General features: G+C 38.4%; 1 protein-coding gene across 7 annotated transcripts in view; it reads right to left on the reverse strand.

Moving 5' to 3' along the window:
- LOC124615425 (cap-specific mRNA (nucleoside-2'-O-)-methyltransferase 2) overlaps positions 1-16,611 on the reverse strand; it is a 310,465-nt gene that overhangs the window by 150,181 nt on the left and 143,673 nt on the right. For all 7 annotated transcript variants that reach the window (XM_047143304.1, XM_047143300.1, XM_047143301.1 and 4 more), the window contains 2 exons: positions 11,064-11,270; positions 9,709-9,809 (listed from right to left, as the gene is read on the reverse strand). In XM_047143304.1, the coding sequence (XP_046999260.1) occupies positions 9,709-9,809; positions 11,064-11,270 (308 nt within the window). The remainder of the gene's footprint in view (positions 1-9,708; positions 9,810-11,063; positions 11,271-16,611) is intronic.

Consider the following 16,611-nt stretch of genomic DNA (forward strand, 5'->3'; position numbering starts at 1 on the left):
TATTTGTTGCACAATCTTAGAGCACAATCTGAGCTCATATGTAATGAAGAATCTCAAGCAACAGGGCCTTTTCCATGCCAATCAGCATGGACTCCTGAAAATGTCAATGATATGAAACTCAATGTGCATTTTTCTCACATGCTATTGTGTAAGTTGTGGATTGAGGCACAGTCAGGTCAGTGCAGTATTTCCTGATATCCAAAAACATTTGGTGCACTACCACAGCTAAGCTCATTATCCAAAATATGATAATATGGGATATCAAGCAACTTGAGAAAGATTTGATGATTTCTTAGTAGGCAGGATAGAGCATTTTATCTTGGATGGAGAGTCATCAGCACATGTATAATTAATTTCAGGTGTGTGCTACGAAAATGTGTTGACACTTGCAGTTCATGTTGTATTTTAATGATCTTCGAAGTTCATGTTGTATTTTAATGATCTTGCAGACAATATTAACAGTAACCAGATTTTTTACAGATTATGCAATTATCTCCAACGAAACACTGTCTGAAAGAAACTACACAAATATTTAGTCAGACCTGGATAAGATTTCTAAGTGATGCAAAAATTGCTGACTTTCCTCCTTAAATACCGAGAAATTTAAAATTATGCGCGTCATGTGGACGCGCACCCGCCCCTCACATGCACAGGCTCACACACGGACTGTATCCTACGACTTCAATATCAATGAGTCACAACTGTACGACTTCAATATCAGTGAGTCACAATTCGAATTGTTCAACTCATACAGATATTTTGGTGCAACAGTTTACTGAGATATGAAATGGAACCATCAAATCGGCTCAGTCATGCATGAAGCAGGTGACAAGACTTCAGTTAATTGGTAGAATACTAGGGAAATGCAGTCAGTCTACAATGGAGGTTGCTTGCAAAAACACATGGCACCCAACATAGAATATTGCTCAAGTATGTGGGGCCCATACCGAATGGGTCTAACAGGGCTTATTGAACATATACAAATTGGGGCAGGTCCGTTTGAGATGTGGAGAGTGTCATGGAGATGCTGAAGAAACTGAACTGGCTTATACTTGAAGAATAGGTGGAAGCTATTCTGAGAAATTCTACACCCAACTGGTGGCAGCCCACTTTGACAACAGTTTCAATATTAGCCACTTCATTGCCGACGCATCCTAGCCTATTCATTAGTACTCTCTACATAGCATAGACTTTTGTTTGTCTATTCTGAAGAAGACTGATTATTTTGAATAAGCATCTGTCCATCATGGGTGTAACAATGCAGCAGGCACAAGGGGTCGGTCCCATATTCGCAAGTGCCAATCCTGCCGACTTGTTACGGTCAAATGTTTTTGCCTACCTATTTGGTGTCCAAGGCCAACCTCCATGTACTACTAACAGTGTATCCCCATCCTTTACCGAAGTTTTAAGTCAAGTTAACTGAGATAAACCAAGGCGGCTTCAAACAAGGAACATTTCATCAAGTTATGCCCCTGCGAAAGACACAGAGTAACTTTCTTCTACAGGGAGGACATAATATGCAGTGTGCAGCAGACAGAGAAACTGTGCAACAAGCGTTAACAGCTGCCGATTTCTTTTATATTTTTACAATGCTGCCAGGACTGCTCTGATACAGTCAAGTGCCATATTTAAACTGTTGCAGTCAAGCACTATAGTTAAACTGTTGCAGTCAAGCACCATATTTAAACTGTTGCAGTGAATAGAAGTTTAATGAAGGCTAGTCACATTATCACGAAATAGAGCATGTGGAAAACATAGTATGAACTTGATGCAACTGCAAAAAGCCCGATATTTTTATCTTCAAGCTAATCATTTGACTGGGAATGGGAAGGTGCTGCAACAGAACGCCAGTAAGCACAGGGTGAAAGCTAAACACTGTGGTAATTTTGAATCTTTAACTCATGGATAAGCAGTTTCAAATGCTGATAAGGCTCACAGAACCATGGCTAATCTTTTACTAAGGAGCTTGATGACAGCTCTGTTTCACCACTGTCCAAAGGACTCAACTTCCATCCTTATCCGTGGCAGCTGCTGATATGACATATCATCAGTGAAAAAGAACAGCCTACAAGGCATCACTTCTATGGTAAGGCAGAAGAAATGAAGTCAGTTGTTAGCCACAGTCTAAGAAAAAGAAAAGTTAAACTACCAAAATCTAACATTAGATTAGACAAACTATAGTGTCTGTGCTTATTGCGTGAGGATGAGGACTTGGTTGTCTTGCAACCCAATGAAGGAAACGCTATTGTAGGACCTAATGTTGAAGATTAGCAGTATAAACTGTCACTACTATTGGGTTATATGATGTGCTAAAAACTGTATTATGATCATACTCAGAACATCATCAGAAATACGGGGAGTCTCTATATGCAAGATGAAGCGATTAAGAAATTAATACCATGTGGCAGCCAACTTCCCAGCACAGGCTATAATAATGAAAAGTGTGAGGTCATCCACATGAGTGCTAAAAGGAATCCGTTAAACCTCAGTTACACGATAAATCAGTCTAATCCAAGGTTGTATATGCAACTAAATACCAAGGAATTACAATTATGAACAATGTAAATTGGAAATAACACGTAGAAAATGTTATGGGGAAGCCAAATAAAAGATTGCACTTTCTTGGCAGAACACTTAGAAAATGTAACAGATCTACTAAAGAGACTGCCACAACTACACTTGTCTGTCCTCTTTTAGAATATGGCTGCGTGGTGTGGGGTCCTTACCAGATAGGATTGATGGAGTACATCGAAAAAGTTCAAAGAAGGGTACCATCTTTTGTATCACAGCGAAATATGGGAGAAAGTGTCACTGAAATGTTACAAGCTTTGGGGTGGATATCATTAAAACAAAGGTGTTTATCATTGCAGCAGGATCTTCTCACAAAGTTTCAACCAGCAACTTTCTCCACCGAATGCAAAAATATTTTGTTGACACCGAACTACATAAGGAGAAATGATCACCATGGTAAAATAAGAGAAATCAAAGCTCGTACAGAAAGATATATGTGTGTGTTTTTTCCATTGTGACAAAATTCTTTATTTGTGGGGCCATAATGCCCGTGGCTGCTTTATAATTCCTTTCCACGCTATACGAGATTGGAATAATAGAGAATTGTGAAGGTGGTTCTATGAACCCTCTACCAGGCGCTTAAATGTGATTTACAGAGGGGGTTGGGGGTTGTTTTGGGGAAAGAGACTAAACTGCGAGGTCATCGGTCTCATCGGTTTTAGGGAAGGACGGGGAAGGAAGTCGGCCGTGCCCTTTCAAAGGAACCATCCCGGCATTTGCCTGGAGCGATTTAGGGAAATCACGGAAAACCTAAATCAGGATGGCCGGACGCGGGATTGAACCGTCGTCCTCCCGAATGCGAGTCCAGTGTGATTTACAGAGTATTGATGTAGATGTAGATGCAACTTACGGTAAAAGTATACTATTTACGCTATACCAGATTGGAATAATAGAGAATTGTGAAGGTGGTTCCATGAAATCTCTACCAGGCACTTAAATGTGATTTACAGAGTATTGATGTAGATGTAGATGCAACTTACGGTAAAAGTATACTATTTACAAGTACAAAAAGAAACAGAAAACAGTGATGTGTGAAAAACTGTGCTGTGTAAAACACGAGAAATGTGTAATTCTGCAAGAGCAACTAAAAATTAAACTACAAGCATCAGCGTCTAACAAAGAAAAACTCCAACGATGTGCTAGCGGAAATTACCATAAGTAAAAAAAGCAACATATTGTTAATGAATTTTTCGATCTTAAAAAAAAAATCAGATTATAAATCTGTAATTACAGATGCTTTACTTCAATAAAGTGAAATGCGTCTAGTGCAAAAAACACACATTTTCTTGTAGCAACAATGACAGAACGAAAATACACTCAGAAATTGTTAAGTAGCCACGGGGCCACACAAATGAAGAATTTGTCACAAATGGATGTCAGATTTCAAGAAAAATACGAAATGAATTATATTATTCTTGAATATGATCTAGGGGGATTCAAAAACAACACAAGTGGTATACAATACAGAAGTTGGACAACAATAGGAGTAATTGTAGATCCAAGTGTGTCAACAGATAACCTGTGCCCACATCTTTTCGTGCCTTGAAAATAAAATGGAATCAGGGCAAAAGGAATAGTAAAATCGTCAAACCAAAATTGGGGTAAAATTTTAGAAAAATAACTAGGAAAAAATTGTAGTAGTAGTAGTAGTAGTTGTTGTTGCTGTGGTCTTCAGTCCAGAGAATGGTTAGATGCAGCTCTCCATGCTACTCTATCCTGTGCAATCTTCTTCATTTCCAAGTAACTACTGCACCCTACATCCTCCTGAATCTGCTTGATGTATTCATCTCTTGGTCTCCCTCAACAATTTTTACCCTCCACGCTGCCCTCCAATACTAAATTGGTGATCCCTTGATGCCTCAGAACATGTCCTACCAACCGGTCTCTTCTTCTTGTCAAGTTGTGCCACAAACTCCTCTTCTCCCCAATTCTGTTCAATACCTCCTCATTAGTTATGTGATCTACTCATCTAATCTTCAGCATTCTTCTGTAGCACCTCATTTCAAAAGCTTCTATTCTCTTCTTGTCCAAACTACTTATCGTCCATGTTTCATATCCATACATGACTACACTCTATACGAACACCTTCAGATAAGACTTCCTGACACATAAATCTATACTTGATGTTAACAAATTTCTCTTCTTCAGAAACGCTTTCCTTGCCATTGCCTGTCTACAGTTTATATCCTCTCTACTTTGGCCATCATCTGTTATTTTGCTTCCCAAATAGCAAAACTCCTTTACTACTTTAAGAATCTCATTTCCTAATCTAATTCCCTCAGCATCACCCGACTTAATTCGACTACATTCCATTATCCTCGTTTTGCTTTTGTTGATGTTCATCTTATAGCCTCCTTTCAAGACACTGTCCATTCCATTCCTCTTCCAGGTCCTTTGCTGTCTCTGACAGAATTACAATATCATCGGCATACCTCAAAGTTTTTATTTCTTCTCCATGGATTTTAATTCCTACTCCAAATTTTTCTTTTTGTTTCCTTTACTGCTTGAATATACAGATTGAATAACATCAGGGATAGGCTACAACCATGTCTCACTCCCTTCCCAACCACTGCTTCCTTTTCATGCCCTCGATTCATATAACTTCCATCTCGTTTCTGTTCAAATTGCAAATAGCCTTTCGCGCCCTGCATTTGACCCTTGTCACCTTAAGAATTTGAAGTACAGTATTCCAGTCAACATTGTCAAAAGCTTTCTCTAAGTCTACAAATGCTAGAAATGTAGGATTTCCTTTCCTTAATCTATCTTCTAAGATTAGTCGTAGGGTCAGTATTGCCTCACATGCTCCAACATTTCTACAGAATCCAAACTGATCTTCCCCAAGGTCGGATTCAATCAGTTTTTTGATTTGTCTGTAAAGAATTTGTGTCACAATATGATAGAAGGAAAGTTGCTACTCACCATAGAGCGGAGATGCTGAGTCGCGGTAGGCACAATAAAAAGATTCACACAATCATAGCTTTCAGCCATTAAGGCCTTTGTCACCAGTAGACACACACACACACACACACACACACACATATTCAAGCGAAAACTTGCACACGTGTGCAGTCTCAGAGGGCTGAAACTACACTCTGAGACTGCACATGTGTGTGCAGGTTGCACTTGCTTGTGTGTGTGTGTGTGTGTGTGTGTGTGTGTGTGTGTGTGTGAGCGTGCGCGTGTGTGTTTGTGTGTCTACTGCTGACAAAGGCCTTAAGGGGCTCCGGAAAGGCTCAAAATCATGAAAAGTTCAATTTTTACTTTTTTGCGTTTTCTGAATCTGCAGACTATTACCTTTTAATAGATATATAATTTATTCAATTCCGAAGACTACAACTATTTTTAAATTTTTTTTGAAATGTGTTCTACATGGGCGTGACCCACTGTGGCGCTGTTAAACTGCTGTCAAATGGTGTTATTATTAACGTCCATGTTCACCAGGTACATTTTAGTGATGTGAGATAAAGTATGTGTTGTGGCTAACCTGTGATGGTTCAATATATATCGCTGGTGTGATTGTCGATTGTTTCATGTTTATTTACTCTGTCGTTATCTCGAAAATATTCGTAATTAATTCTGTTTCTTGAGTCTCTGTTTTGTTGAAGTATAATAATGAGTAAAAGTAAAGTTATTAGAAATCCTCTGAAGGCTTTTAAGAAAAGGAGAAATGTTGGAAAGCCAAAGGTATGTGTTATTACTGTAAACAATAAAGACGATAACCAAGTGAGTGAATCTAACCTCTCAAGTACACCTGCCCATAGCAGTCAAAGTGGGAAAGAAAATACTTCACAGAAGAAGCTTGGTTCAATGAGTGAAAACTATGAATGTTTTATGGGCGAATCGGATGTGAATGAAATATTTGATATGTCGGTTCTCAAAGGAATTTTTTCAAACTGTGTAAGATGTATTCATTGTAGTGAAGTTGGTTTGGAACTCTCCATAATAAAGCACGTAGGACTTGCTAGTGAAATACAACTGAAATGTGATAAGTGTTCATACATGACCACCTTTTGGAACAGTGTTGCAGTAACTGCCACTGAAGAAATATGGGAATGAAGATAGGTTCTAACATGGTACGAGCGATGCTTGCTTTAGACAAGGAACGCCTTCGGGCTGCAGACAGGGCTGTAATGAGTCTAGAAATACAAGCAAGAGTAAACAGGAGGAGGAACAAGAGGAAGCTGGAGGAGGAGTTTGCAGAGGATGAAGATAATCTATCCTATGGACCTGGAATGCACTAAAAAGTTTGTCGCTCGATTCCCAAAACTTTTATTTTCTCATACTAATTACATGTTTTCTAAGGATCTTCCAAACATATTTGTTTCAAACTTTCAGTAAATGTTACACAGTACCTTCTGCATAATTTAACACTGCCTTTTTCCAAAAAACTGTATATTTTTGAATATATAAACAAAAAATTGCAAAAAAATGTTGTGAATTTTCATTTAAAAAATCATCTTTAATAACTGAACTAAAATTTTGTAAAATCCCTGTGTCAAGTTGTAGCCCATATTCCAATAAATAATCTGTAAAAAGTTCAACTTCCTACCTCAAGTACTTTGTGAGGAAAGATGTAATTTATAAGCGTTATTTTAACATTGCAAGTATAGGGCGTTCCGGAGCCCCTTAATGGCTGAAAGCTACGATTGTGTGAATCTTTTTATTGTGCCTATCGCGACTCAGCATCTCCGTTATATGGTGAGTAGCAACTTTCCTTCTATCGTATTAGTTACATTCCAGCTTGGATTTTCCATTGTTTGAAGAATTTGTGTCAGTATTTTTCAGCCATGACTTATTAAATTGATAGTTTGGTAATTTTCACACCTGTCAACATCAGCTTTCTTTGAGATTGGAATTATTATATTCTTCTTGAAATCTGAGGGTATTTCGCCTGTCTCATACATCTTGCTCACCAGATGGTCGAGTTTTGTCAGGGCTGGCTCTCCCAAGGCTCTCCTGTTCTTGTCAATCATTCCCTAATGCTCTCTCTGAAACTCTCTACAACCTCTGGTTCTTTCAGTTTATCCATATATGTATAAATATTTCAAAAATAATAGATGGGGTAAAATACATTTTGAAATAGTTCAACAAGTTAATATGAAAATATTCAAGACTTTAGCGCAAGCAGTTTGGGCTAAAAGCAGCAGTGAATTAAAAATTAGAAAGCTTGGCTAACATTATCAAAACCCAAGAAGATGCACTCCAGAAAGGAAAAGACGAGATTGAACAGTACTGTGTCATCTACTCCTTGAGCACACAAATAATCTACATTTACATCTACACTCTGCATATCACTGTGAATGCATGGCAGAAGTTACATCAAGAACAACTGTTTGAATGCCTCTGTGCATACCATAATTACTCTGATCTTATCCTCACAATCCGTATGTGAGCAAAACGATGGGGGCTGTAGTGTATTCCTGAAGTCATCATTTAAAGCCAGTTCTCGAAACTTTGTTAATATACTTTCTCAGGATAGGTTACGTCTATCTTCAAGCATCTTCCTGATCAGTTCCTTCAGTATCTCTGTAACACTCTCCCATAGATCAAACAAACCTGTGGCCACTCGTGCTGCCCTTCTCTGTATACATTCAATATCCTCTCTCAGTCCTATTTGGTACAGGTTTTACACACTTCAGCAATATGTTAGAACTGGTCACATGATGATTTGTAAAAAATCTTCATTGAAACTGGTTGCACTTCCCCAGTATTCTACCAATAAACTGATGTACAACCTGCTTTACCCTCAGCTGAACCTATGTGATCATTATATTTCATATCCCTACAAAGTGTCACACCCAGGTATTTGTATGGGTGACTCACTGATGTTACAATCATAGGATACTATGATTTTTTCATTTTGTGGAGTGCAGAATTTTACATTTCTGAACATTTAGAGTAAGTTGCCAGTCTCTGCACCATCTTGAAATCTTATCAAGATCTGACTGAATATTATGCAGCTTCTTTCAGATAGTATTTCATTATATATAATTGCATCATCTGCAAAAAGCCTGAGTTTATCATAATATTGTCTACATGACAGACAACACGAACAGCAACAGCTCCAAGACACTTCTCTAGGACACACCCGAAGTTACTTCTACATCTGACAATGATTCTCTATCCAAGATAATATGCTGTGTCCCCCTACCAAAAAACCCTCAATTCGATGACAATCTTTACTTGATACCTCATATGATTGTACTTTAAACAGTAAGCATTGACAGGGTCATGGAATTATACTGGAAAAATGTGAAAGAATACTCTTCTGAAGTAGTGAGTCATGCAGATAGTTTGGGAAAAAAGGTGCAGTCAAATGGAACAGTAACAAGACCGCAAAAAATAGCCAGAACAGACGGTAACTTTACTAACTTTGGATCTGATCCAAAATGCATCAGATGTACAGCATCTTTCACATTTAGTCTGAGACATAGGTTTATGGAGGAATGACGTGAAAATGACACAACATTTTTGTTAAAGGAAGATATTCTGCAATGGGTTCCTGATGTAGCTAGGAATTATGAGAGCCTCTAAGGTACAAGAAAGGGAGATTTCGTGAAGTATTAGTCACAAAGAAGGCAAAAGATGTGAGAAAGTCATTTATGTGGGTACCTTGTTACATTACCTGATGAGGAAAGCATTTCAAAAACATTAAAAAGATAGATACCTTAACAGATTACAAAAACAAACAAGATCAATCCAGAGGGAATATTGAAAGAGAGAAACCTATAATTCATGCAATAGTTGAACACTGTATCAAATGGCAGGCTTCAAGTGATAACAGGCAAGTAGCAGTGACAAAGCGCATACTGAAGTGCAGAGCTCCACCAGTGAGTACAAACTGTATACATATGTCATAAACACTGGACAACTAATAAGTTTCATGACAAAAGTAATGAGAAGGGACTGCACTTAAATCAAATACACAAAGAGAGATTAAGAAAGAAACATAACAAAACAATGTGTAAGACACAAACACTATAAAGACAGCCATCACTAAATTTTGCTTCCAGATGTCAGTTACACAAGACTATGACAAAACAACGAGTACAATAAATAATAACAATCACAATAGTCCATTATTGTCACAATAATTTTAAACTTCTGCAAAAACTTCATAATTATTTTGGAACAAACCTGCAAATTTTTAAACTTTTCTGCACATTCAAAGACTCGCTGAATGAAGGAGTCTGGAATTAATTGGCGTGGGAACATTGCTTTCTGTTGCTTCTCTTCACCTGGAACACATTTAAAATGTTGGCATTTCATATTATAGTTACACAAAGCAATTATTTCTAAGGACTCTACTAACTGTCAAATCAACAATGAGATTATATGTAATTCCTTTCATCTCTGGCAATGATATGCACAATGAAAATATGCCAGGTTGCACAATGATCGATTCCACAATAAACTGCACATCACAGTACAATAGGTTGGCAAACCAGTTTGAAGGTCAAAGGAAAGCAAGAATATACTGAATCCATTAGAAACACGTGTAGTGACCTACTGTAGTGTTCAAACTAATCATTAGGCAGTAGACAGCTGACCTCTTTCTGGAAACAAAAAAAATTTATTCAATTATGTTTCTTTGTTAAAAAGGGCATGGCTACAGCCTTCCATCACAATTGTTCGCCTACTACCTGATATGACATGTAATTTAGCATTGTGAAGCAGCACTCACAGAATTTTAAATGCTTTGGGGCTGCTAAATAATTCATTTCTTTATCGCTAACTTGGGTATAAAAGCTTAAAATAAACATTTTGAAGAATTTCTTTACGTACATAGATAGCACCTCAGCATTTAGATTTTACCATGAGACTGATACACAAAGAATTTACTGTGCCTATAGGCAGTGGTCCGGCAGGTGTGCATCTCATTTGTGACATTTTGACAGGATCTGAACCTACCATCTTCAAAGGTCTGGTGATCCTCCAAAGCCAGTTGATATTTGACATCACTACAAAGGCACCTTTCTATCTCACAGTCACAGTTCATTCCTGACTGTTTAGGGCTCCCCTGTCATCCTCCAACTGTACCTCAATTTAAGTTAGGTTTTAATTTACATAAAACATACACAAGATGCAGACCTATTGGACCATGCCCTACTAACTTAAGTGAACTCTTAATATTTCTTTGACAATAGCAGAGAAAGTCTTCACACAAATAAAGTAATGTGATTGCTACAAAGATATGGATATGTTGGCAAGAACTTAGGAAAATGTTAAATATCCGCTTCATACAGTCCATATCACAAGTAGTTTGCTTTCAGGCATCAACCAAGGAGAACTGACTACAAATTTGGATGATTTTTCAATTTTTTGGGTTTCTTTTTATTATTTAACAGCGATTCCTTAATCAAAGAAAACAGCAGAGCTTATTTAAACAAAAGAAAACTTAATTTAATAGTTGTCATATGGATAAATCATTTTTTTTTCCAAAAGATAAACTAATTAGATAAAACTTCTTTGTAGCCCTGTAATGAACTCACCATAATGTTGCCGCAATATTTTCAACCATGGTTCCATCAATTCACTACCAATGTACTCAAGGCACACAACATACACCTCTGAATTGCCTTCCTTGCTTGTTGCAGGTTTATATATATTCACATGTTTGAAAGCACAACACAGGAGGTATAATAGACAGATAGTGTCATGTTCATATATTGTAAATATCTTCAGTAAGAAACTTCCACCTATCAACAAAACATATTTTAAGCAAATAATTTACATATACATATAAATACTTGGTCTGTAACCTTAGTGAGAAGTAACATCTTCAAGAGTATGTTATGAATCATTACACAGTGCTGACACATGAAGCTAACATGAAGTCAAGAAGGGCTACCAAAATGGGTGAAAAGTGGAATGGAAGAAATAAATATGCAGCATCTCTCTCTCTCTCTCTCTCTCTCTCTCTCTCTCTCTCTCTGTGTGTGTGTGTGTGTGTGTGATAGACACACACACACACACACACACACACACACACAGGCAGGCAGGCAGGCAGGCAGAAAGCGAATTCTGTAGAAAAAATTTAGGACAATTTCTACTAAGTTTGTCAACATTCAAATATGTCCCATCAAGTCTGTAAATCTACATCTACATCTGCATCTACACCCATCTCTCTAAATATACTGCAAGCCACGTATGGTGCACAGTGGAGGGTACCTTGTACCACTGCTCGTCATTTCCTTTGGCATTCCACTTCCAAATGGAGGGAGAGAAAAATGGGTGCCTATATGGATCCATATGAGCTCTAATTTCTCTTATCTTGTACTTGAAATGTACCATGGCGACAGTAAAATTGTTCTGCAGTCAGCTTCAACTGATGGTTCTCTAAATTTTCTCAATAGTGTTTCACAAAAATAACACCTTCTTCCACCCAAGGATTCCCACTTGAGCTCATGAAGCATCTCCATAATACATGCATGTAGATCGTAAATACCAACAACAAATCTAGCAGACCACCTCTGAATTGCTTCAATGTCTTCTTTCAATTTGACCTGGCCGAGATCCCAAACACTCAAGCAGTACTTTAAAATGGGTGGCACTATTCAGTATGTGGGCTCCTTTACAGACAAATGACACTTTCCTAAAACTCTCTCAGTAAACTGAAGTCAACCGTTCGCCTTTCCCACTCAAGTCCTTACATGCTCATTTCATTTCATATTTCTTTGTAGCGTTATACCTGGATCCTCCCCACATGAAACATGGTTGCCATTGGTGGGGAGGCTTACATGCCTCAGCGATACAGATGGCCGTACCATAGGTGCAACCACAACGGAGGGGTATCTGTTGAGAGGCCAGACAAACGTGTGGTTCCTGAAGAGGGGCAGCAGCCTTTTCAGTAGTTGCAGGGGCAACAGTCTGGATGATTGACTGATCTGGCCTTGTAACACTAACCAAAACGGCCTTGCTGTGCTGGTACTGTGAACGGCTGAAAGCAAGGGGAAGCTACAGCCGTAACTTTTCCCGAGGGCATGTAGCTTTACTGTATGATTAAATGATGATGGCGTCCTCTTGGGTAAAATATTCCGGAGGTAAAATAGTCCCCCATTCAGATCTCCGGGCGGGGACTACTCAAGAGGACGTTGTTATCAGGAGAAAGAAAACTGGCGTTCTACGGATCGGAGCGTGGAACGTCAGATCCCTTAATCGGGCAAGTAGGTTAGAAAATTTAAAAAGGGAAAGGGAAATGGATAGGTTAAAGTTAGATATAGTGGGAATAAGTGAAGTTCGGTGGCAGGAGGAACAAGACTTTTGGTCAAGTGAATTCAGAGTTATAAATACAAAATCAAATAGGGGTAATGCAGGAGTAGGTTAAATAATGAATAAAAAAATTGGAGTACGGGTAAGCTACTACAAACATCATAGTGAACGCATTATTGTGGCCAAGATAGACAAGAAGCCCATGCCTACTACAGTAGTACAAGTTTATATGCCAAGTAGCTCTGCAGATGATGAAATTGATGAAATGTATGATGAGATAAAAGAAATTATTCAGGTAGTGAAGGGAGATGAAAATTTAATAGTCATGAGTGACTGGAATTCGAGAGTAGGAAAAGGGAGAGAAGGAAACATAGTGGGTGAATATGGATTGGGGGAGAGAAATGAAAGAGGAAGCCGCCTGGTAGAATTTTGCACAGAGCATAACTTAATCATGGCTAACACTTGGTTCAAGAATCATGAAAGAAGGTTGTATACATGGAAGAATCCTGGAGATACTAGAAGGTATCACATACATTATATAATGGTAAGACAGAGGTTTTAAATTGTAAAACATTTCCAGGGGCAGATGTGGACTCTGACCACAATCTATTGGTTATGACCTGTAGGTTAAAACTGAAGAAACTGCAAAAAGGTGGGAATTTAAGGAGATGGGAACTGGATAAACTGACTAAACGAGAGGTTGTACAGAGTTTCAGGGAGAGCATAAGGGAACAATTGACAGGAATGGGGGAAAGAAATACGGTAGAAGAAGAATGGGTAGCTCTGAGGGATGAAGTAGTGAAGGCAGCAGACGATCAAGTACGTAAAAAGACGAGGGCTAGTAGAAATCCTTGGGTAACAGAAGAAATATTGAATTTAATTGATGAAAGGAGAAAATACAAAAATGCAGAAAATGAAGCAGGTAAAAAGGAATACAAACGTCTCAAAAATGAGATCGACAGGAAGTACAAAATGGCTAAGCAGGGATTGCTAGAGGACAAATATAAGGATGTAGAGGCTTATCTCACTAGGGGTAAGATATATATTGCCTACAGGAAAATTAAAGAGACCTTAGGAGAAAAGAGCACCACTTGTATGAATATCAAGAGCTCAGATGGAAACCCAGTTCTAAGCAAAGAAGGAAAAGCAGAAAGGTGGAAGGAGTATATAGAGGGTCTATACAAGGGCGATATACTTGAGGACAATATTATGGAAATGGAAGGGAATGTAGATGAAGATGAAATGGGAGATACAATACTGCGTGAAGAGTTTGACAGCACTGAAAGACCTTAGTCGAAACAAGGCCCCGGGAGTAGACAACATTCCATTAGAACTACTGATGGCCTTGGGAGAGCCAGTCCTGACAAAACTCTACCATCTGGTGAGCAAGATGATGAGGCAAGCGAAATACCCTCAGACTTCAAGAAGAATATAATAATTCCAATTCCAAAGAAAGCAGGTGTTGACAGATGTGAAAATCACCTAACTATCTGGTGAGCAAGATGATGAGACAGGTGAAATACCCTCAGGCTTCAAGATAAATATAATAATTCCAATTCCAAAGAAAGCAGGTGTTGACAGATGTCAAAATTACTGAACTATCAGTTTAATAAGTCACAGCTGCAAAATACTAACACGAAATATTTACAGACGAACGGAAAAACTGGTAGAAGCCAACCTTGGGTAAGATCTGTTTGGATTCCATAGAAATACTGGAACACGTGAGGCAATACTGACCTTACAACTTATCTTAGAAGAAAGATTAAGGAAAGGCAAACCTACGTTTCTAGCATTCGTAGACTTAGAGAAAGCTTTTGACAATGTTGACTGGAATACTCTCTTTCAAATTCTAAAGGTGGCAGGGGTAAAATACAGGGAGTGAAAGGCTATTTACAATTTGTACACAAACCGGATGGCAGTTATAAGAGTCAAGGGGCATGAAAGGGAAGCAGTGGTTGGGAAGGGAGTGAGACAGGGTTATAGCCTCTCCCCGATGTTATTCAATCTGTATATCGAGCAAGCAGTAAAGGAAACAAAAGAAAAATTTGGAGTAGGTATTAAAATCCACGGAGAAGAAATAAAAACTTTGAGGTTCGTCGATGACATTGTAATTCTGTCAGAGACAGCAAAGGACTTGGAACAGCAGTTAAACTGAATGGACAGTGTCTTGAAAGGAAGATATAAGATGAACACCAACAAAAGCAATATGAGGATAACGGAATGTAGTCGAATTAAGTCGGGTGATGCTGAGGGAATTAGATTAGGAAGTGAGACACTTAAAGTAGTAAAGGAGTTTTGCTATTTAGGGAGCAAAATAACTGATGATGGTCGAAGTAGAGAACATATAAAACGTAGACTGGCAATGGCAAGGAAAGCGTTTCTGAAGGTGAGAAATTTGTTAACATCGAGTATAGATTTAAGTGTCAGGAAGTCGTTTCTAAAAGTATTTGTATGGAGTGTAGCAATGTATGGAAGTGAAACGTGGATGATAAATAGTTTGGACAAGAAGAGAATAGAAGCTTTTGAAATGAGGTGCTACAGAAGAACGCTGAAGATTAGATGGGTAGATCACATAACTAATGAGGAGGTATTGAACAGAGTTGGGGAGAAGAGGAGTTTGTGGCACAACTTGACAAGATGAAGGAACCGGTTGGTAGGACATGTTCTGAAGCATCAAGGGATCACAAATTTAGCATTGGAGGGCGGGAGACCAAGAGATGAATACACTAAGCAGATTCAGAAAGATGTAGGTTGCAGTAAGTACTGGGAGATGATGAAGCTTGCACAGGGTAGAGTAGGATGGAGAGCTGCATCAAACCAGTCTCAGGACTGAAGACCACAACAACAACAACACACCTAGATATTTAATCGACTTGATTATCTGTTTTAGAATATTATGGGATTATTTTACCTACTCACCTGCATTAACTTATGTTTTTCTACATTTACAGCATGCTGCCATTCATCACACCAACTAGAAATTCTGTCTAAATCACCTTTTGTCCTCCAACAGTTACACAATGACAACAGCTTCCCGTACACCACACATCATCAGTAAATGGCCGCAGATTGCTGCTCACCCTTTCAGTCAGATGATTTATACACTGAGAAGAAAAGCAGTCCTATCACATTTTCTTGGGGTATGCCTGATGATACCTTTGTCTCTGATGAACACTCACTATCAAGGATGACATATTGTTTTCTTTTACATAAGAAGTCTTCAAGCCACTCAAATACCTGGGAACCTAAACTGTATGTTCAGACTTTCGTAAACAGTTTATATTTGGAACACCATGTCAAATGCTTTCCAGAAACCTAGGAATCTGTGTCCTGTACCCATGGTTCACAAGATATCAAGCAAGGAAAGGACAAAAGTTTGGCACAAGCATTGTTTCCTAAATCCATGCTGATTTGTCGACATAAGCATTTCTGTCTCAAGGAAATGCATTACGAGGTCTGTTCAAAAAATTACTCAACATTCATAATTTCATGCTAATGGTGTGTTGCAGAGAAATGTCTTTGGCATCCCTACACACACCTGTGTTTAATGTGTAAATGCACAGATTCATTATTGTATGTCTGTTAGTTACTGTTCATTGCTGCATTGAGAAGAATGTTGTGCCACACAGTTTGTGAATTTTCAGATGGTAGAGTTAGAGGAGTACTGCATCTGCATTAAATCTTGCATGAAACTAAAAGCCATACTCAGTGTTAAGGAATGGTTCACTTGGTTTAAAAATGGCCACACAGACATTAAAGATGACCCTCGTTCAGGATGCCCATCGACATCTACCGACGATGCTTATGTAAGGAACGTCAACAAAATTG

Source organism: Schistocerca americana, chromosome 5 (genome assembly GCF_021461395.2).
Source record: "Schistocerca americana isolate TAMUIC-IGC-003095 chromosome 5, iqSchAmer2.1, whole genome shotgun sequence".
In the NCBI taxonomy this organism is placed as follows: Eukaryota; Metazoa; Arthropoda; class Insecta; order Orthoptera; family Acrididae; genus Schistocerca; species Schistocerca americana.